This window comes from Balaenoptera physalus (genome assembly GCF_965194825.1).
Source record: "Balaenoptera physalus genome assembly, chromosome: 3".
In the NCBI taxonomy this organism is placed as follows: Eukaryota; Metazoa; Chordata; class Mammalia; order Artiodactyla; family Balaenopteridae; genus Balaenoptera; species Balaenoptera physalus.
This window is the reverse complement of record NC_138890.1, coordinates 94114486-94136611: the sequence shown is the minus strand read 5'-3', so window position 1 is coordinate 94136611 and position 22126 is coordinate 94114486. Positions and strand designations below refer to the sequence as shown.

The 22126-nt window shown below is 32.9% G+C and overlaps 1 protein-coding gene across 19 annotated transcripts in view; it reads left to right on the top strand.

The window, feature by feature from the left end:
- Positions 1-22126, top strand: part of PPIP5K2 (diphosphoinositol pentakisphosphate kinase 2) — an 89510-nt gene that overhangs the window by 6505 nt on the left and 60879 nt on the right. For 18 of the 19 annotated variants that reach the window (XM_082458015.1, XM_082458018.1, XM_082458017.1 and 15 more), the window contains exons 2-10: positions 1307-1692; positions 4529-4724; positions 7236-7326; positions 8556-8641; positions 10032-10186; positions 11412-11513; positions 12654-12815; positions 14232-14353; positions 15616-15717. In XM_082458015.1, coding sequence (XP_082314141.1) covers positions 1579-1692; positions 4529-4724; positions 7236-7326; positions 8556-8641; positions 10032-10186; positions 11412-11513; positions 12654-12815; positions 14232-14353; positions 15616-15717 — 1130 coding nt within the window. In that variant the 5' untranslated portion in view covers positions 1307-1578. Of the gene's footprint in view, positions 1-1306; positions 1693-4528; positions 4725-7235; positions 7327-8555; positions 8642-10031; positions 10187-11411; positions 11514-12653; positions 12816-14231; positions 14354-15615; positions 15718-22126 lie in introns of those variants that run through there. The other variant, XM_082458016.1, reaches the window with a different exon arrangement.

Below are 22126 nucleotides of genomic sequence, written 5' to 3'. Positions count from 1 at the left end.
AGTATTTGATATGTAGTTTCATCTTGGTAGGTGATTAGTTTTTATATGACCAAGGAACCAAGTACATGTAAACAGCTTTGCTAAGGAATATTCTGAGGTTATATCACTGTTGTATGATAGTTCTTAAACTGATGTTCATGGGCATCTGTTTTTGTGGAAAAGTTTGGATGTCTGTCAATCACATAAAATTGCTTGCAGAATTTAGTGTACATGTGCATTTTTTCTGAGACGATCCATAGATTTTAGTAGATTTGCCACAGGTTTTTTTTTTAGGCTTTAATCTTTATTTTCTTTTTTTATTTTTATTTTTTTATAAATTTATTTATTTTTATTTATATTTATTTTTGGCTGTGTTGGGTCCTTGCCTCTGTGCGAGGGCTTTCCCCAGTTGCGGCGAGTGGGGGCCACTCTTCATCGCGGTGCGCAGGCCTCTCACTGTCGCAGCCTCTCTTGTTGCGAAGCACAGGCTCCAGACGCGCAGGCTGAGCAGCTGTGGCTCACGGGCCCAGTCGCCCCGCGGCATGTGGGATCCTCCCGGACTAGGGCTCGAACCCGCGTCCCCTGCATCGGCAGGCGGACTCCCAACCACTGTGCCACCAGGGAAGCCCCTTTATTTTCTTAAACTGAGGTATAGTTGACGTAATATGTAAGTTACAGGTGTACAATACAGTGATTCACAATTTTTAAAGGTTATACTCCATTTATGGTTATTATAAAATATTGCAAAAGAGTTTTTGACTGTAAAACTTTGAGCTGCTGTTATAATGAAATCTTGTTTTCATTCTAATCTTGTTTTGTTGATTTATATGTGAGACCAAAATGCAGAATGGTTATGTACCCCAAAAAACCTGTTTGCAAATTGAACTTTTACAAATTGAAGCCTTTTAAAAATTGATTTAATGTAATTTCAGATTGCTATATAGTTGTTAATGATTTTTAAATCCACATTATATTATATCCTTTTCCATTCTATTCAGATATTACTGAACTATGCGCAGAGGGATTTAGCTTTTAGTGTAATTTTGTTATAATTTGAATAATTTTCTCCTAATTCCTTAGATATTTTTAGACTTGAGGAATTTAGTGTACTCTTTTTTGGTATTTTGTATCAGTTTGTCAAATTGCCAAGATATATATTATTGAAGATGAGAGTCTAAATTTCTTAAATTTATGGAAAAAATGTCTTTTCATTTGAAGGTATACATCAAGTTATTGGTAATGATTTTACAAGTGTCATTTAAAGTTATTTTTACATGAGTGATTTTGAAGTACAGTCTCCAAAATTAATTTTTTAATTGCATTTTAGGTAAAAAGATTGCCATATCAACTCACTGAAGCAATAGCGTCACTGTCTTGTCTTTTAAACTGCATCAACAATGAAGCAATAATATCTGAGAACAAATGAACATTTGCCAACTAACTGTCATCACAATTTCAAGTGATTGTATAAGCAGAAACAAGCTGCAACAGACCCATGTGTCAACTCTTACAGAGAGAATGCTTTTTTCAGATGCTGTTTATTTAGAAACAGTTCTAGTATATCACATTTAAGTTGTATTTATATCAAATGAAATAAAAATGAGTGAAGCCCCCAGATTCTTTGTTGGACCTGAGGATACAGAAATAAACCCTGGAAATTATCGACACTTCTTCCACCATGCAGATGAAGATGATGAGGAGGAGGATGAATCTGTAAGTTGTTTGTTTATTTAGTGAAGACCAATACAGTCTAGGCTTTTTACTGATCACTGTGAAGGGGAATTGATACCATTGTCTTAAAGTATTAAGACTTTTTTCTTCACATAGAAAGTTGTTGGAAATTTTTAAACTGAAAAAGCATACTGTGTTTCATTAGTAACATTACTGAATCTGTAGTGCTTCAAGAAAGACAATTAGAGGTCAGATTTCTAAGTTGTTTAATAATGACTAATTTAGTGTCTTTCAGTGATATGCCTAGTATAACACAGGGTTGGGTAGAAAAAGTGACAAGGAGAAAGAGTAATCAGGGCCATAAATCAAAAGGGTTCCTTGTATGTAGAAGTGCTGCAACAAATACATCAAGATAAAGAATTTTAAAGGTATTAAAAAAGAACTGCTTAACCAGCTTCATTAAGTTTGTCATGTTGTCAACACAAGTAGTGGTTGACCTGAAGATATCCCTTTTATTAGCTATTCAGAAGTCTAAACTGTGTGGCTAGGAGAAACTACCTCAAGTATCTACGGGAGTGTGCGTGTGTGTGTGTGTGTGTGTGTGTGTGTGTGTGTGTGTGTGTGTGTAAACCATACTGGATCTTTAGGAGTAACACACATTTATTATGTTTATTTTGCTATGGTTATGTTAGCTCAACATTTTTATCCCTTAACAATTAGAGATTGCTTTACTTTGAGAACCTATTTAAAATACAAACTTAAAATATGTGTTTCTTATAGTTCCAATTGAAAAGAGAATTTTGTTTTAAAACAAAAACCTGTTTTACTTGATGTAAGTAGTAAAAATGAACCAAAAATAGCTATTAGATGACTCTTCAAATTCTTTTTCACTGTTACTTAACAACACCTTTCACAGTGCAGTTATACATCTGAAATGCAAAATCAGATTGTCACCCATTTAAAATCTATCCCACCCCCCCACCTCACCCCTAGAAAAAAATGATGGTTTTCAAACTTCTCAAGCCAGCCAAAACTTTTCTTCAAATAAAGTCTTATGTAGAAGTCCAGTAACTAAAACATAAAAGCAGAGCTTCTCTAACTGACTTAGACTAGAAAGTACTTTTGATTCTGCCTCTGCTATGCTTACCCCTTTTCTTTACAGTTCTTCTGAGCACATGAGAACACCACTGATAAATCAAGTCCAGTCTTCTTCCATATAAGGATTTTTATCTCTCTCCTATGTCTAGAACTGTACTTGTCTCTCTTCTCTTTTACCTTTTATGTTTTAGCAATATCAGATTTTTATTTCCCACATATTCCATCTTGTACCATGCCTGTTTGCTGTTTTATGTACTTCTTTATCTCTGTGAAATGCCCCTCCTTTTTGGATAATTTGTGAATCATTTTTCGTTCTTCAAAACCTCAGATTTCATGTTGTTCAGTTTTCCCCCTCTCCTTACACTTTTCCCCATGAGAAACTTGAACATTTTTTCCTCAATACCATTTCTATACCTTGACTATATACTTCTATTCTGTGTATCACTATGTACTGTATGATTACTGTGTTTCCTGTTAGATTCAAAGTGCTTGATGACAGGTAGTTTCTGTATATGTAACTCTTCAGTGCTTAGCATAGTTCTTGGAATATTGGTACTAATTAAATTGAGTTCACATTTTGAGGAGCTTGATTTGGTTCATTTGACCTGTAGATTGATAAAATGATTTGTTCCAGATCGTTCTGTTAAGATATCAATGACGTTAGGTTGAGTACTCTTGTTGTCTAGGGAAATCTACTTAAGGAACATCATAATGAGCTATGTTGAGGCTTTTGATCAGGAAAGAATTGAATAAGGGAACATAAAAGTGGATGATCAGAGGGTGAAAGACAGCAGATCCCAGGGAGGTTAGGATTTACAATCTTTGATGGTAACATCAAATCCAATACCAATTTGAACTCTAAATTTCATATGAGTGAGAGGAATGATGCTAAGCATAAAGAAGAGAAGAATTCAGATGTTGCCCCGTTTTATTTTTAGATTTATAATAAGAGAAGGTCTAGTAAAACACTTTTGGGCCCAGATTATAATGTCGTATGAAATAAATAAATATAGAAGAGAGAAGAACTGAAATGGAAAACTGGACACAGCTTTATATTTGATAAAACTCTCAAAGTACCTAAATGCAAAGACCTCAGAATGAATCTTGAGTAATTTTATAAACCCATGAGCTACTCATAGGTTGTTTCTATATTCTGCGTTTTAAATTTCAGGCTGAATCATGGCCTTTGAGCTGTAGCAAGGGTGCCAGAGGTGAGCAACACCGTAAACTGGGAATGTTGAGTACGAAGATTGGGGTGTCAAAGAGCATAGACACCTCTGTTTAGCAGTGTGGCTTTCTCCAAAATTTCCTTCTAAGTTGTCATTGGTGACCAACTCATATTTAAGCTCAATCTACAAAAATAGTTTAACACTGCATAGCTTTGTAGTGAAAATATCTTATTTTAGGCAAGAGAATTCTTTATCTCACTCCTATTGGCCCTTTAGGCCTTATTTGCTCCTTTAGCAATTTAACAGTTTGCTAAATTGTTAGTTAGCAAATAAACGCTAGAGACAGTTAAGGAAGTATTTAAGTTTGAGATTTGAATGAAAATAGTAACAGTGTTCTGAAACTTTAAAAAAAATTTTCCAGACCTTTGTAGAAAACTATTATTATTAAGTATTTATTATAACAATATAATCTTGAAAAATGCCTGTTTGGGTAATGTGTCACTTTTATTGATTCATCACATGCTTTATGTACTTCGGACAGAGATTTAAGATAGCTGTACTTTGGAGTTGTTATCAAGTCAACCTGATTTTTTGTTTTCTTTCTGTTTTAGCCACCGGAAAGGCAGATTGTGGTTGGAATATGTTCCATGGCAAAGAAATCCAAATCCAAACCAATGAAGGAAATTCTTGAACGGATCTCCTTATTTAAATATATCACAGTAGTAGTATTTGAAGAAGATGTTATTTTGAATGAACCCGTGGAAAACTGGCCTTTGTGTGATTGTCTTATTTCTTTTCATTCTAAAGGTAGTAAAACAGGGAGGGAAACCTCTTTATCCTTTCTAACTATAAAACTAATAGATAAAATAGAAAAATAAAATTAAACTCACCTAGTCTCACAGATAGGTGATATTAACATTTTGATATATTTCTTTCCAATCTTTTTTTCTGTGTGTATTTTTTAAAAACACATTTTGTGTTATAGTGTATATGTAATACTATATTTAATTTTTAACCTAATTACATCAAGAGGTTTTCCCCTTCTATATCATTTGTCAAAAACCTGATCTTTAATGGTGTCATAGTATATCATCCTGTGGATGTACTATATCATACTTAACCAATATCTTAAAAGTTAGATGGTTTCCAATTTTTACTACTAAAAATAAGGTTGTGATGAACTTTTTGAATGTATGTCTTTGTTTACAACTCTAAGTTTCTTAGGACAAATTCTTGATTTTTTAAATATTATAAGCCCATATGTTTTGCCATATAGAAGATAATCTATCATTCCTCAATACATATTCATGCTTTATTTCTTAAGAACTTAATATTTGAATTTTATATTTTCCTTGTTATCTTTTATAAATCAAACTGAAATATCAATTAAGCTTAAGTATTCATAGTAAAGTCCACTAATCAAAAGTTATTAAGTGTGTGTCTGAAAATTTATAACCTAAGAATCTGTGAATTAAGTGAATTTTCATTAAGAGCGCTAATTTAAAAGATATGCACTCAGTTATAAATGTATTCATATTAAATCATTTTTGTTACCAAACTAATGTAGCCTCCAGGTGTGTTAAAGTCTCACTTTAGTTAGGTGTTTAAAAAGCATCCCCTTCAGCAAGAAGAGGATGGAGCAGGTTAAGACTTTTTGTGCTCCCATACACTATATTGATTTTCATTATTTCATAGAGAAGTCAAGTCCCTGGTCTTCTTTACAGACTGAAGTCATTCATTTTAGAGAATCTTAAAATTTGCTTATGCTTGGTGGTAAGGTGTTCTTCCCTTACTATCACATGGTTCTTCCTATTTAAGTTAAAGCTAGTTATTTGCTTGTAAAAACTAGATACTACCTAAGGTCATATCCCACATGCTGCCTCTTTAACAGCAACAAAAGCAGGGTAATGACTATATAGGCGTTTCTTATTTCCTGAATTCTGTTAGAAGGCTTCAAACCATAGACATTGAGACATCTTTACAGTAAGTGATGAATTCTTAGAGTCTATAAAACTAGATGGGTTTGTGATTTGTGGCCCATTGATTCTTGGTATAGAGAACTTCTAATTAAATGTTAAAAGCTAAGAGGAATTTAGGAATAAAGCTTTTTTTTAACTGACCATAGCTTTTTGTTTTGTTTTTGTTTTTTTAACTTCAGTAGGCTTTAACACTTCCTTCCTCTACTAACTATTCTGATACTGCTACAAAATAGTGTCTTCACAGCTACACTGTCGCATACTCTAGTTAAGTGCTAAAGCTATGTATGCCTGATGATTGTTACCCTTTTGCTTAGATATTTATTAAAATATTGTTATTTAGGGAATAATTATAGTTAATATTTATTGAGCACTTACTATGCCAGGTATTGTAATAAGTGTTTTATATACACTATTATATTTAATTTCCCAAAAACCCTTTTAGTTAAAATACCCCTTTACAGCTGGGAATCAGAGACTTGGAGATATTAAATAAATTTGCCCACGGTCACATAGCTAATGAAAGATGGAGTTAGGATTTGAACCTTGGTTTATGCTCTTAACATCTATGGTATACTGCCATTCTTAATCATATACTATACGTTGATGGTTAAAATTGGAGTCTTTTAGTGTTAATACAGAGAGTGAAGTATAATCATTAAAATTACTTAGATTTTTTTTTAGATCTCTTACTATATCTGCCATTTGATTTGTTTTCATTGTAATTAGTAATTTTACCAAAGTCTAGAAATTTTAAGGACTTAATTTCTGCTGTGTTAACATTGACCTAGTTAACAGCAAGCATGATTCTGCTCATATATTTTATATTTTGAGCATATCTGTTGAATATAAACTAATTTTTCTTCTGCTGTTTTTGAAGATGCTTAAGTTCTTTGAATTATCAGCTAATTTATATGTATACGCATCAAAATATCATTAGTGAGAAGAAGAGGAGTTATATAAATTTTTAAAAAATCACCAGGTGATTGTGATACACTTATTTATATATAGATTTCTATTTGTGTATGAGGTAGTCTTACCTTCTGTCAGGTGACTTTGAATAATCAGGCATCAACTAACATGTCAGTACTCTAAATTGGGTTATGTAACCACTGGCTTGCTGTGCCTTATCAATCAAATTCACTAAGAAAAAATAAGATTTATTTACTCGTGCAAGATAAATCAAGTTTTGTGTATTTATTATTCTGTCTTATAAAGAAAGCAGTTACATGCATAATGAATTAGTCTTTTATAGGAAGTGGCATGAATTCAAGTTGATTAAGTTATAGATGTCAACTTATCTTGAGATTCTACAGAATATGTTAATAATATGTGTTCTTAGGATTTCCACTGGACAAAGCAGTTGCCTATGCAAAACTCAGGAATCCATTTGTAATCAATGACTTGAATATGCAGTATCTCATACAAGATAGGTGAGTGGTTAAGTTGGCTAAATTAAGGAAGGAAAATTAACATTTATTTAGTATCTGCTTAAGCTGACATGGTATCAGGTGTTTTTATACATATATAAATTTGTGGTATCCTTGAAATAATACTTAGAAATAGGTATTTATACCCAGTTTTACAGGTGACGAAACTTGAGAATCAGGCAGATCATTTAGTTTGCCAAAAGTCACAAGTAGTTTCTCAGGTAGTGGGACAAGGACTTAAACCAGGTCTGTTTAATTTCCAGACCTACTAAACCATTGAAAATTATGAACAGTTTTTCTGTCATGTGACTGATGATGAAGCAACAGCTTTACCCATTATAACTAGGTTTTTAATGGTAAAGTGGAACCATTATGAGAAATATTTTACTGTATATCTTAGCAATTCATTTAACAGGTCAAAAGCATAGATATTTAAAAGAAATTGTAAAATACAAATGCATTTATATATTTCATTTAATTGGTGTTTCACTCTACTGGCTACCCTTATAATTTCACCAGTATTCTATTTTATTCTGTCTTAGCATTACAATATGAGGTTATACGTATGAAAATGCTATATGAAGTGTAAGGCCCTATAGTTTTTTGTTTTTCTATTTTTGTTTTTGTTTTTCCTTTTCCAGATAGTAATGTTATTAATATCTCAATTTTTATAACATTTTTCCTAGGTTTACATGTTTATATATTATAAATATATATGTATATATATAAATGCATATTCATTTTAAGAAATTTAGAAAATAAAATCATGAAGAATGGCATTTAACCCTGCCACTACATTTACCATATTTTTTTAATATAGAAAGCAATACATATATGCACTTGCATTTTACAAAATTAGGATCACCTTTCTATTAAAAGACTATAAACATTTTCCCACATTGTTAAATATTCTTTGAGTACTGTATAAGGTTTTTAATACGTAGGTAATATTCTGTCATTGTGATATAGTAACTTTAACCATTTCTTTTTATACATTTACATTCCCAATTTTAAAAATTAGTATTTTAATATGCCACAAAAAGTATTGCTGAATATTTACTTAGAATACAGTTTTTCAGTATTTTAAATGACATATTTGTTTACTTAAAGACTTTATATGCATGCCTTTTTTAGTGATAGAACAGTAATAATGTACTTTATGAACAGTACAGTAATATACTCATTGTGAAACAGAGCAATAAAACAATAAGGATATTTTCTTTTTTCTTCAGGAGAGAAGTATATAGTATTCTTCAAGCTGAAGGTATTTTACTTCCTCGTTATGCAATTTTGAATCGTGACCCAAATAATCCCAAAGGTAAGAGTAAGAGATTTTAAACAAGCTATCTTTTGTCACTTAACATACTTTTGAGCCACTCTCTTCTATAATTAAATGGAAAGAATTTAAATTATGGTATTCTATTCAATTTTTTAAAAATGATCCAAATAGGCAATTAAATTTCAATTAAAATGTGACACTATGAACTACAAGGCTAACTAATAATCAGGAGTTGTATATCCTACATTTCTTTGGTCTACGTTTGACATATCAGAATCATAAAGAAGAATTTTTAAATAACATGCTTAATAAATGTGTATTGATTGGGGTAAATGAGTGATTCATCTATGACTATTGAATTAAGTATTAGAAACTTCATGTTAGTATGCCACAACTAAACTTCTGATGAGTAGGAATTTTGAAATACTACTATTTATTAATATTTTAAAGTACCCTTTGCTTCATTTTCCTGGTTATCAAAACATAGCATGTAAGTTACACTTAGTCTAAAAAGGCAAGATAAATGTTTATATGTTTTAATATTTAATATTCTGATAACTATTTTGGGGAATTTTGATGACTTTATTGTACATTAGAGCAACTTTTATTAAAAACCAGATATAGTACCATCTGTAACAGGGAACTCTTCTCATTTGTCTAGAGGTACAACTTGCTGATTGGATTGCTTGCTTACTCTGTATATTGGTTAATTTTCTAACTTAAATAATTTCATGTTTTATGGTATCTGTGGTATAATGATTCCATACATTTTTCAGAAGACGATAGCATTATGGAGTTATTTCTCAATCTTTCTTGTGTATCATTTCATATCTAACTTTGAATTCTATGGGGTGACAGGGTAAAATGGCAGGTCCATTAGATTTTTGAAGAATATAGTTCCTAATGTCATAGATCATATGTTTGCATAAATATTTATTTTTTTATTTTTTACTTTTTAAATTTTTTAAAAATTAATTAATTTATTTGTTTATTTTTGGCTGTGTTGGGTCTTCGTTTCTGTGCGAGGGCTTTCTCTAGTTGGGGCAAACGGGGGCCACTCTTCATTGCAGTGCGCGGGCCTCTCACTGTCGCGGCTTCTCTTGTTGCGGAGCACAGGCTCCAGACGCGCAGGCTCAGTAGTTGTGGCTCACGGGCCTAGTTGCTCCGCGGCATGTGGGATCTTCCCAGACCAGGGCTCGAACCTGTGTCCCCTGCATTGGTAGGCAGATTCTCAACCACTGTGCCACCAGGGAAGCCCTGCATAAATATTTTTAATTAAAATCAAATCAGTACATTATCCAAGGTTACTTTTCTTTGTAATCTCTATTATAGTAAAAAAAAAAAAAGAAAAAAACAGTCCTCAATAATCATATTATATCTAGGTAATATACAAAATATAATTTTTCTTGCTATTGTGTTTGATGTATAGAATGTAATCTGATTGAAGGGGAAGATCATGTAGAAGTAAATGGGGAAGTTTTCCAAAAGCCATTTGTAGAAAAGCCAGTCAGTGCAGAAGACCACAATGTTTACATTTATTATCCAACATCTGCTGGTGGTGGAAGTCAAAGACTTTTTCGAAAGGTAAACCTTTGTTACCCTAGTGAATACTATTCTAAATACATTATTGTATACATTTTACTAAAAGTAATCAAGATTTAGTAAAACTAAGATTAACAATGTATCATTTAGAGATAGATTAATAAAACTGATATCATATCAATACTTTGTTAGAAAAGCAAGTCATCATTTTAGTTATTTAATGTTGTTTATGCAAAAGCTTACCTACAGAATACCAAGAAAGTTATTTGATCTTCTTTCTACCTTCCATTTATGTATCTGTCATGTGAGAAATTTGGTAAAGATCAGCATTTTTTTAAGAAAAATGGCCTCCCAAATGGATAGTTCATAGAAAAAGTAATGCCAATGAACTCTTAAATACATGAAAGTATGCTCAAAATTTTACACCCATAATAAAATAAATGTAAATCAAGTCTAAAAGATAATGACATTGAATTACTTTTTGAATTAGCAAGATCAAAAAGATTGAGGTAGTTGGAAAACAAGTACAAGCCCAGACGTTGTTAGCAACATTTCTTCTTAGCAGTATAACTTAGCAATATATCAGGATTAAAAGTGCACGTTCACTCATAAACAATCATGGAAATGCAAAGTAAGAACACAATGAGGTACTTGTTTTATATTCATTAGAGTGGCAAATATTAGGAAGTCTGACAATACCAAATATAGATAATTGTAGATCAGTAGAAACTCTTATACATTGCTGGAGAGACTGGAAATTATTAAAACAGTTTTTAAAAGATTTTGGCATTATTTTGTAAGTTGAATGTGAGCATATTCTATCACCTAGCGATTCCACTTCTAGTATATGCCTTAGAAACACTCCTGCACGTATGTGCCACGGGGATATTTAAAAGAAAGTTCGAAGCAACGTTGCTCTACTAGCTAAAGCTTAGAAAACAACCTAAATATATATTGATAGGCAAATGAATGAATTATGGGCTATTTATACAGAGGAAAATTCTATAGTATTAAGAAAGTAGTTACATGCAGCAATATGGTTGAATCTTAGAAACACTGTTCTTAGTGTTCATTGTATTTTTACGCTATTCAAGTTATAATTACAGCAGAAAATAATATAGTGTCAACTATGTAATGTGTTGTTAAATATTTGTAGATTAAAAAAACTTTTGGAAATATCAGTGATGGAAATAGATGGTAAAAAGGGTTATTTTATAAAAATGAGAATAATTTAGTTTTTACATTGATAGACTTCTTTTATTTTCAGATTGGCAGTAGAAGTAGTGTTTATTCCCCAGAAAGCAATGTACGAAAAACAGGCTCATATATATATGAAGAGTTTATGCCCACAGATGGTACTGATGTTAAGGTAGGATTGATTAAAGTATATTTTTATTTTGTACTTTGAGTTTACCAGTGATCTCAGAAAAAGAGATTACCCTTTAGTTAGCTATATCTAACCTCTATTCTGAATCTCTTTCTTTTTAACTAGGGATTCTTAATCTGTTTTGTATTATGAATGCCATTGGCAGTCTGAAGCCTATGGACCCTTTATATAGGATAATATTCTTAAATGCTTAAAATAAACCACACAGGATTACCAAGGAGACAAATTTTATTGAAATAAAGTTATCAGAATATTTAAAAACCAACCCAAAATATAGTGGGTAAGGGTCTAATAGCCACCACGATGTTTCCAGGCATTGATCAGTGTAAATGATATTTTGAGAACTTTGACAACTATAATGTGATTTAAAAAAAAATAGGTGTGATTTCTGTTGGTGACAAATAAGGTCTTAACTGCTTTACCTTCAACCAGTCTGTGTCTAGAGAGTTCTTTCTTAGGTGTAAACCTGATCATGAACTTCTTTTTAAAAATTCTCTTGTGGATCCTCATTGACCACAGGGTGATAATCAGATTTATAAGGCTGGCATAGATACTTCACAGTCTGCCCTCTGTCCTACAAACCTTATTTCTTACATTATAAACCATACCAAATAACGTACTGTTACCTGAATACATCATGCTGTTTTGTTTCTCTGCCCTTTGTCTGTGTTTATTACCTTTGCTTAGAGTGCGTTTCCCTCTCTTGTCTGGTTTTGAATTCATGCTGTCGCTCATCCCCCAGCCCCTTTTAAATCTTTATTTTGGCAGTTACTTCCTTCTGTAATTTTTTTATTTATTTGTACCTCTACTTTGTTAAACTAAAACAATTTGAGAAGTATCACATCATGTGCATTCTAGTATTCCCTCATAATGTTCAGTATAATTATTTTTTATAGAGAACAGAACCTCACTTTACAAATTTTTGCTGTATAATTAATTATTTAGAACCTTTTCCAGTGTATTGAAAATTTTCACATGTAAAATAGAAAGATGTGTGAAAAAATAGTCTGGACACTGAGGTATTTTTTATTTATTATTTTTTATTTGAATTTGTTGTCTGCTGTTTTTATTTATATATATATATTTTTTTAAGTAAAATATGTATTTTAATATTTCTGAAAGGTTTATACAGTAGGTCCAGATTATGCCCATGCTGAAGCTCGAAAATCTCCTGCACTTGATGGCAAGGTGGAGCGAGATAGTGAAGGAAAAGAAGTAAGATACCCTGTTATTCTCAATGCACGAGAGAAATTAATTGCTTGGAAAGTCTGCCTCGCATTTAAGGTAAGATGTTATGCAGGCCATATAGACCCTTGTAAAAATTCTAATTTTTTTTTTTTTTGAGTAAATGAGATGTTATTTGGGCTTATAACAGGAGAGATCAGCAGAGAAAATAAAGTGGTATATCTGAATGGTTTATGTACTTTTCAAGGGATTCTTGTAGTGCCATTAATATTAAAAATATATAATAAATGAAGACCTTTGTTTCTCTTTATTCTTTCTGTATTATATAGAAGGAAACCTTGTCAATTTATTCAGAAACTACAATTACAGAGGAAAACTTAACTGAAACAGTAGAGTTACAGGAGTATTATTTAACATACCCCTATAACCAAAACTGGTTATAAGTATCTATTCAGAGTTGATAAATGATTTTTTTAAATAAAAAATATCATCAGTCTTCTAGCCTTTGCAATTGATCCTTTAGCCTATTATATATAGTAAAATATGTTCATGAAAGCTATACTAATACACTTCTTAAAGAAAACTTTTTACTTATGACATTTGACTAGTTCTCTCAATCTGTATTATTAGACTTTACCTGTACTGTACAGTAAAGATTTAAATAGAGTAGTTCAGCTTGCATCTAATAAAGGATAAACTTTACTTTGTTGAAGCCTTGCCTTGGATATGTAACTTAAAGACTAGTGTATATTACTGGTTATTAAATAATAAATAAGTTCTTTGTGTTTTAATAATTTGAAGTCTCTCATGGAAGGAATCTTAGCCTGAAATATGTTTTAATAGCTTTCTTTGAATTGTTTTAATTTTGTAATACCAGGATCCCAAAAGCCTTGACTTAAAATCACATTATACTAATATGTGATATATGAATATAAAATGTAGAAGATCAGAAAATTCCTGGAGCCCAAGCAGGAAATTCATACCTTTCAACTGTTTTCTCCCAAATAAAGTAAATTTATTTCAGGTGCTCACACCTGATGAGCACCTGCGGTTGTGGTTATCAGGGTTTAAAAGATTCATAGGGGTAATGGGACATTTTCTCTGGGATATGTCTTCAAAACTTTCTCCTGTTTAGTTTTTTTTTTTTTTTTGGATTAAAATGATATAATTTCTACTAGCACAGAATTTATCGAAGCCTTTAAAAATTTTTACTTTTGTTTTTTAATAAAATGTTAATTGAAGAACTTCTTGATTTCTTGGCCTCTCTAGTCCCGTAAACATTATTGTTCTACATCTACTTCATAGGAAGAACTTAAATAATCATATGACATGTATATTTTCAGAGTATTCAAGTTACAGATAAGTAGTTTCTTTGTTTTTACTTACTATGAAGTAAACTGATAAACAGTAATATACTTTTAGGCAGTTATAAAATTTGATGTGTTCTAATAAGACTGGAAAACTGTAAGTCATAATTCAAATGGAACTTTAAAGTTTATAATTTATTTTAAATAGCAAACAGTTTGTGGCTTTGATTTGTTACGGGCCAATGGACAGTCCTATGTCTGTGATGTCAATGGCTTCAGTTTTGTGAAAAATTCCATGAAGTATTATGATGATTGTGCAAAAATACTTGGGTAAGATTTTCTTCTTTATATTTCTTCCTCTTTACTTTTGTTACAGCTAATGCATACTAGTTATTCAGAAACCAAATAATGGTAAACGTCAAGTGATCAGGGTTTTGTAAACACTGCAGAGTAAAAATCAGTGTTCATAAAATGACATCCCCAAAGACCATGCCAAATCCTGAATTACACTTTGGGTTATGAAAGACAAATCAATATATGACCAGTATAGATAAAGGCTTAAAGGTATTTAACTTCATAGATTTAGAAATGCTGTAACAGTGATTTTTAGTGATTATTACAGTGGTTATTCATCAAAATGGCTAATTTATTTGATTATTTAGTTTCTCAAGTTTTTGATATGTAATTATAGTACTTAATGGTACAAAATTAACCAGAATAAGTAACCAGAATAAAATAGAAATATTTGGAATTTAGAATTCTTTTGAATGATTCTGCTTTCTACACGCATATGTTACTTTAAAATAATCTCATGAGATTATGAAGTGAATATAAAAGAAATTATTGCATATAGAAATGCCATTTTTATATTCTTTGACTTATTTTCTTATATCCTGATTTAGACGACTTGAAAGACAAGAACTATTTTTAAACCATTTCAAAGTATATTTGACAAAGCCGTAAAAAACTTACACTTTAAAATGTATTTTAATAATTGGGGTCAGCTGTTATAGTATATTTCAAAGGTTTGTGAACTTACCCTTAAAGTGAAATTTGGGGGAGCTTACTAAATTTTAGCATGAATAAATGCTAAATTTAAACAAAACAAAAAATGTCTTATAATTACTTAAACATGTTTTCATTATTAACCTTATTAGCAAAGAGTAATAAGAAATTTGTTAAACATGAGCAATAGTGTTTAAAATAGCTTTGCAGGTGATAAATAAAAACTGAGAGAAATGATCAATGGCCACACAGAAGAGATAATCTTGGATTTCAGAATCTTTGTAAGTAGATACGCAGTTACAGTGATTTACTTGAATCCTATGTAATTTATATTTTTAAAATGAGAGTAAATAAGTAAAGCCAAATTCATGACATCCAGTTAGTGTGTTCTATACAACAGTTTAGCACTGCTGATCTAATTTTTCTTCATCAGGATTGATTTTTTAGGTTACTTTTTATGTGCTGTATTCACATAATCACTAGATAGTTTGACTTTAACTCCTATAATACTCAGTTATTTGTCATTAAATACCCAGGTTTGTCTTAAAATGAACTAGTTTAATTTTTCTTTTCTTTTTGTCTTGAAGGAATATTGTAATGCGAGAGCTTGCTCCACAGTTTCATATCCCCTGGTCGATACCCTTAGAAGCTGAAGATATCCCGATTGTACCAACTACATCTGGAACTATGTAAGTTTAAGTATTTTCATTTAGAAACTCCTTGGGTTTTCCCCATTGGTTTGTGCTATTACAGTGAAGATTACATTTCTGAATAATTATTAGACACTCTACTCTGTATGTTTTCATATGATTGACTTTGCAGATGGAGAAATAGATTATATGCTTTTACATGGGGCTATTTAGACTAAAGATCTTTTCTGTTGTTACAAATAAAATCCTGAAAAATGCTTGGATAATTAGAGAACTATTGAATTAAGCCATAAGAATAAAGGAGGTGCCAGCAGATGTGTTCCCTAAAGGTTCGTGGTCAGTGGTCATACAACTTTGGTGCTCTCAGCATATAAAGGAAAAATATACAGTTATATCTTGAAGTAAATTAATTAGACCAACATTGCCAAAGTGTTTCATAAATTCTAGTGAAAGTTACTGCTTGAAATTCACCTGTCACTCAGGTGAGTTGACCAAATGCTTCATATTCCCAGCTTAGAGCTTTATGTTAGCGTATTAAATATTCTTAGGAGTCCTGATTGGGGCAGAGAGGAGGACAAAAATACTTAATTTTGTTTTTAAACCAATATTTCCAAACTTATTTAACACAAAACATGTTTTTGGGTAACTTATTCTATAGAGTTGTATTCTGTGTCTCACAGTTTGGCAAATGTTAAATTATACCCTACCATTCTTGCTAAGACAGTTTTATCTTCCAGTAACTTGAGTTTGAAATATTTTTCTTCTTACGTGCGCAAAATAAATATAGCAGCTTTATTTTGTTTGATTTAATGAAATCTCAGTCTATAGTGATCTATGCTACAGGGCAGATAATTAAGGAAGTTACGGGATTACAGTCCATTTACTTTTCTTTTTTTAATATTTATTTTCTTTATTTATTTATTTTAACATCTTTATTGGAGTATAATTGCTTTGCTATGGTGTGTTAGTTTCTGCTTTATAACAAAGTGAATCAGCTACACATATGCATATATCCCCATATCTCTTCCCTCTTGCGTCTCCCTCCCTCCCACCCTCTCTACCCCACCCCTCTAGGTGGTCACAAAGCACCGAGCTGATCTCCCTGTGCTATGCGGCTGCTTCCCACTAGCTATCGATTTTACATTTGGTAGTGTATATATGTCCATGCCACTCTCTCACTTTGTCCCAGCTTACCCTTCCCCCTCCCTGTGTCCTCAAGTCCATTCTCTAGTAGGTCTGCGTTTTTATTCCCGTCCTGCCCCTAGGTTCTTCGTAACCATTTTTTTTTCTTAGATTTCATGTATATGTGTTAGCATATGGTATTTGTTTTTCTGTTTCTGACTTACTTCACTCTGTATGACAGACCCTAGGTCCATCCACCTCACTACAAATAACTCAATTTCGTTTCCTTTTATGCCTGAGTAATATTCCATTGTATATATGTGCCACATCTTCTTTATCCATTCATCTGTCGATGGACACATAGGTTGCTTCCATGTCCTGGCTATTGTAAATAGAGCTGCAATGAACATTGTGGTACATGACCCTTTTTGAATTATGGTTTTCTCAGGGTATATGCCCAGTAGTGGGATTGCTGGGTTGTATGGTAGTTCTATTTTTAGTTTTTTAAGGAACGTCCATACTATTCTCCATAGTGGATATATCAATTTACATTCCAACCAACAGTGCAAGAGGGTTCCCTTTTCTCCATACCGTCTACAGCATTTATTGTTTGTAGATATTTTGGTAATGGCCATTCTGACCAGTGTGAGGTGATACCTCATTATAGTTTTGATTTGCATTTCTCTAATGATTACTGATGTTGCACATCCATTCATGTGTTTGTTGGCAATCTGTATATCTTTTTTGGAGAAATGTCTGTTTAGGTCTTATGCCCATCTTTGGATTAGGTTGTTTGTTTTTTTGATATTGAGCTGCATGAGCTGCTTATAAATTTTGGAGATTAATCCTTTGTCAGTTGCTTCATTTGCAAATATTTTCTCCCATTCTGAGGGTTGTCTTTTCATCTTGTTTATGGTTTCCTTTGCTGTGCAAAAGCTTTTAAGTTTCATTAGGTCCCATTTGTTTATTTTTGTTTTTATTTCCATTTCTGTAGAAGGTGGGTCAATAAGGATCTTGCTGTGATTTATGTCATAGAGTGCTCTGCCTATGTTTTCCTCTAAGAGTTTGATAGTGTCTGGCCTTACATTTAGGTCGTTAATCCATTTTGAGTTTATTTTTGTGTATGGCGTTAGGGAGTGTTCTTATTTGATTCTTCTACATGTAGCTGTCCAGTTTTCCCAGCTCCACTTATTGAAGAGGTTGTCTTTTCTCCATTGTATATTCTTGCCTCCTTTATCAAAAATAAGGTGACCATATGTGCATGGGTTTATCTCTGAGCTTTCTGTCCTGTTCCATTGATCTATATTTCTGTTTTTGTGCAAGTACCATACTGTGTTGATTACTGTAGCTTTGTAGTATAGTCTGAAGTCAGGGAGCCTGATTCCTCCAGCTCCACTTTTCTTTCTCAAGATTGCTTTGGCTATTTGGGGTCTTCTGTGTTTCCATACAAATTGTGAAATTTTTTGTTCTAGTTCTGTGAAAAATGCCATTGGTAATTTGATAGGGATTGCATTGAATCTGTAGCTTGCTTTGGGTAGTATAGTCATTTTCACAATGTTGATTCTTCCAATCCAAGAACATGGTATATCTCTCGATCTGTTTGTATCATCTTTAATTTCTTTCATCAGTGTCTTATAATTTTCTGCATAGAGGTCTTTTGTCTCCTTAGGTAGGTTTATTCCTAGGTATTTTATTCTTTTTGTTACAATGGTAAATGGGAGTGTTTCCTTAATTTCTCTTTCAGATTTTTCATCATAAGTGTATAGGAGTGCAAGAGATTTCTGTTCATTTATTTTGTGTCCTGCTACTCTACCAGATTCATTGATTAGCTCTAGTAGTTTTCTGGTAGCATCTTTAGGATTCTCTATGTATAGTCATCTGCAAACTGTGACAGCTTTACTTCTTCTTTTCCGATTTGGATTCCTTTTATTTCTTTTTCTTCTCTGATTGCTGTGGCTAAAACTTCCAGAACAATGTTGAATAATAGTGGTGAGAGTGGGCAACCGTGTCTTGTTCCTGATCTTAGTGGAAATGGTTTCAGTTTTTCACCATTGAGGACGGTGTTGGCTGCGGGTTTGTCATATATGGCCTTGATTATGTTGAGGTAAGTTCCCTCCATGCCTACTTTCTGGAGGTTTTTTTTCATAAATGGGTGTTGAATTTTGTCGAAAGCTTTTTCTGCATCTATTGAGATGATCATATGGTTTTTATTTTTCCATTTGTTAATATGGTGTATCGCATTGATTGATTTGCATATATTGAAGAATCCTTGCATTCCTGGGATAAACCCCACTTGATCATAGTGTACGATCCTTTTAATATGCTGTTGGATTCTGTTTGCTAGTATTTTGTTGAGGATTTCTGCATGTATATTCATCAGTGATACTGGCCTGTAGTTTTCTTTCTTTGTGACACCTTTGGTTTGGTATCAGGGTGATGGTGGCCTCGTAGAATGAGTTTGGGCGTGTTCCTCCCTCTGCTATATTTTGGAAGAGTTTGAGAAGGATAGGGGTTAGCTCTCCTCTAAGTGTTTGATAAAATTCACCTGTGAAGCCATCTGGTCCTGGGCTTTTGTTTGTTGGAAGACTTTTAATCACAGTCTCAATTTCAGTGCTTGTGATTGGTCTGTTTATATTTTCTGTTTCTTTCTGGTTTAGTCTCGGAAGGCTGTACTTTTCTAAGAATTTGTCCGTTTCTTTGTGGTTGTCCATTTTATTGGCATATAGGTGCTTGTAGTAATCTCTCATGATCCTTTGTATTTCTGCAGTGTCAGTGGTTACTTCTCCTTTTTCATTTCTAATTCTATTGATTTGAGTCTTCTCCCTTTTTTCTTGATGAGTCTGGCTAATGGTTTATCAATTTTGTTTATCTTCTCAAAGAACGAGCTTTTTGTTTTATTGATCTTTGCTATTGTTTCCTTCATATGTTTTTCATTTATTTCTGATCTGATCTTTATGATTTCTTTCCTTCTGCCAACTTTGGGGTTTTTTTGTTCTTCTTCCTCTAATTGCTTTAGGTGTAAGGTTAGGTTGTTTGTTTGAGATGTTTCTTGTTTCTTAAGGTAGGATTGTATTGCTATAAACTTCCCTCTTAGAACTGCTTTTGTTGCATTCCATAGGTTTTGGGTCGTCGTGTTTTCATTGCCATTTGTTTCTAGGTGTTTTTTGATTTCCTCTTTGATTTCTTCAGTGATCTCTTGGTTATTAAGTAGTGTATTGTTTAGCCTCCATATGTTTGTATTTTTACAGATTTTTTTTCCTGTAATTGATATCTAGTCTCATAGCATTGTGGTCGGAAAAGATACTTGATACGATTTCAATTTTCTTAAATTTACCAAGGCTTGATTGGTGACCCAAGATATGATCTATCCTGGAGAATGTTCCATGAGCACTTGAGAAGAAAGTGTATTCTGTTGTTTTTGGATGGAATGTCCTATAAATATCAATTAAGTCCATCTTGTTTAATGTATCATTTAAAGCTTGTGTTTCCTTATTTATTTTCATTTTGGAAGATCTGTCCATTGATGAAAGTGGGGTGTTAAAGTCCCCTGTTATGATTGTGTTACTGGCGATTTCCCCTTTTATGGCTGTTAGCATTTGCCTTATGTATTGAGGTTGCTCCTATGTTGGGTGCATAAATGTTTACAATTGTTATATCTTCTTCTTTGATTGATCCCTTGATCATTATGTAGTGTCCTTCTTTGTCTCTTGTAATAGTCTTTATTTTAAAGTCTATTTTGTCTGATATGAGCATCGCTACTCTAGCTTTCTTTTGATTTCCATTTGCATGGAATACCTTTTTCCATCCCCTCACTTTCAGTCTGTATGTGTCCCTAGTTCTGAAGTGGGTCTCTTGTAGACAGCATATGTACGGGTCTTGTTTTTGTATCCATTCAGCCAGTCTGTGTCTTTTGGTGGGAGCATTTAATCCATTTACATTTAAGGTAATTATCAATATGCATGTTTCTATTACCATTTTCTTAATTGTTTGGGGTTTGTTATTGTAGGTCTTTTCCTTCTCTTGTGTTTCCTGCATAGAGAAGTTCCTTTAGCATTTGTTGTAGAGCTGGTTTGGTGGTGCTGCATTCTCTTAGCTTTTGCTTGTCTGTAAAATTTTAATTTCTCCATCAAATCTGAATGAGATCCTTGCTGGGTAGAGTAATCTTGATTGTAGGCTTTCTCCTTTCATCACTTTAAATATCTCCTGCCACCTCCTTCTGGCTTGCAGAGTTTCTGCTGAAAGATCAGCTCTAACCTTCTGGGGATTCCCTTGTGTGTTATTTGTTCTTTTTCCCTTGCTGCTTTTAATATTTTTTCTTTGTATTTAATTTTTGATAGTTTGATTAATATGTGTCTTGGCGTGTTTCTCCTTGGATTTATCCTGTATGGGACTCTGCGCTTCCTGGACTTGATTAACTATTTCCTTTCTCATATTGGGGAAGTTTTCAACTATAATCTCTTCACATATTTTCTCAGTCCCTTTCTTTTTCTCTTCTTCTTCTGGGATCCCTATAATTCGCATGTTGGTGCATTTAATGTTGTTCCAGAGGTCTCTGAGACTGTCCTCAATTCTTCTCATTCTTTTTTCTTTCTTCTGCTCTGCAGTAGTTATTTCCACTATTTTATCTTCCAGGTCACTTACCCGTTTTTCTGCTGCAGTTATTCTGCTATTGATTACTTCTAGAGAATTTTTAATTTCATTTATTGTGTTTTTCATCATTGTTTGTTTGCTTTTTAGGTCTTCTAGGTCCTTGTTAAACATTTCTTGTATTTTCTCCATTCTGTATCCAGGATTTTGGACCATCTTTACTATGCTTACTCTGAATTCTTTTTCAGGTAGACTGCCTATTTACTCCTCATTTGTTTGGTCTGGTGGGTTTTTACCTTGCTCCTTCCATCTGCTGTGTGTTTCTCTGTCTTCTCATTTTGCTTCACTTACTGTGTTTGGGGTCTCCTTTTCTCAGGCTGCAGGTTCGTAGTTCCCGTTTTTTTTGGTGTCTGCCTCCAGTGGCTAAGGTGGGTTCAGTGGGTTGTGTAGGCTTCCTGATGGAGGGGATTAGTGCCTATGTTCTGGTGGATGAGGCTGGAGCTTGTCTTTCTGGTGGGCAGGTCTGCGTCCGGTGGTGTGTTTTCGGGTGTCTGTTACCTATTATGAGTTTAGGCAGCCTTTCTGCTAGTGGGTGGGGTTGTGTTCCTGTCTTGCTAGTTGTTTGGCATAGGGTGTCCAGCACTGTAGTTTGCTGGTCATTGAATGGAGCTGGGTCTTGGCGTTGAGTTGGAGATCTCTGGGAGATTTTTGCCGTTTGACATTACGTGGAGCTGGGAGG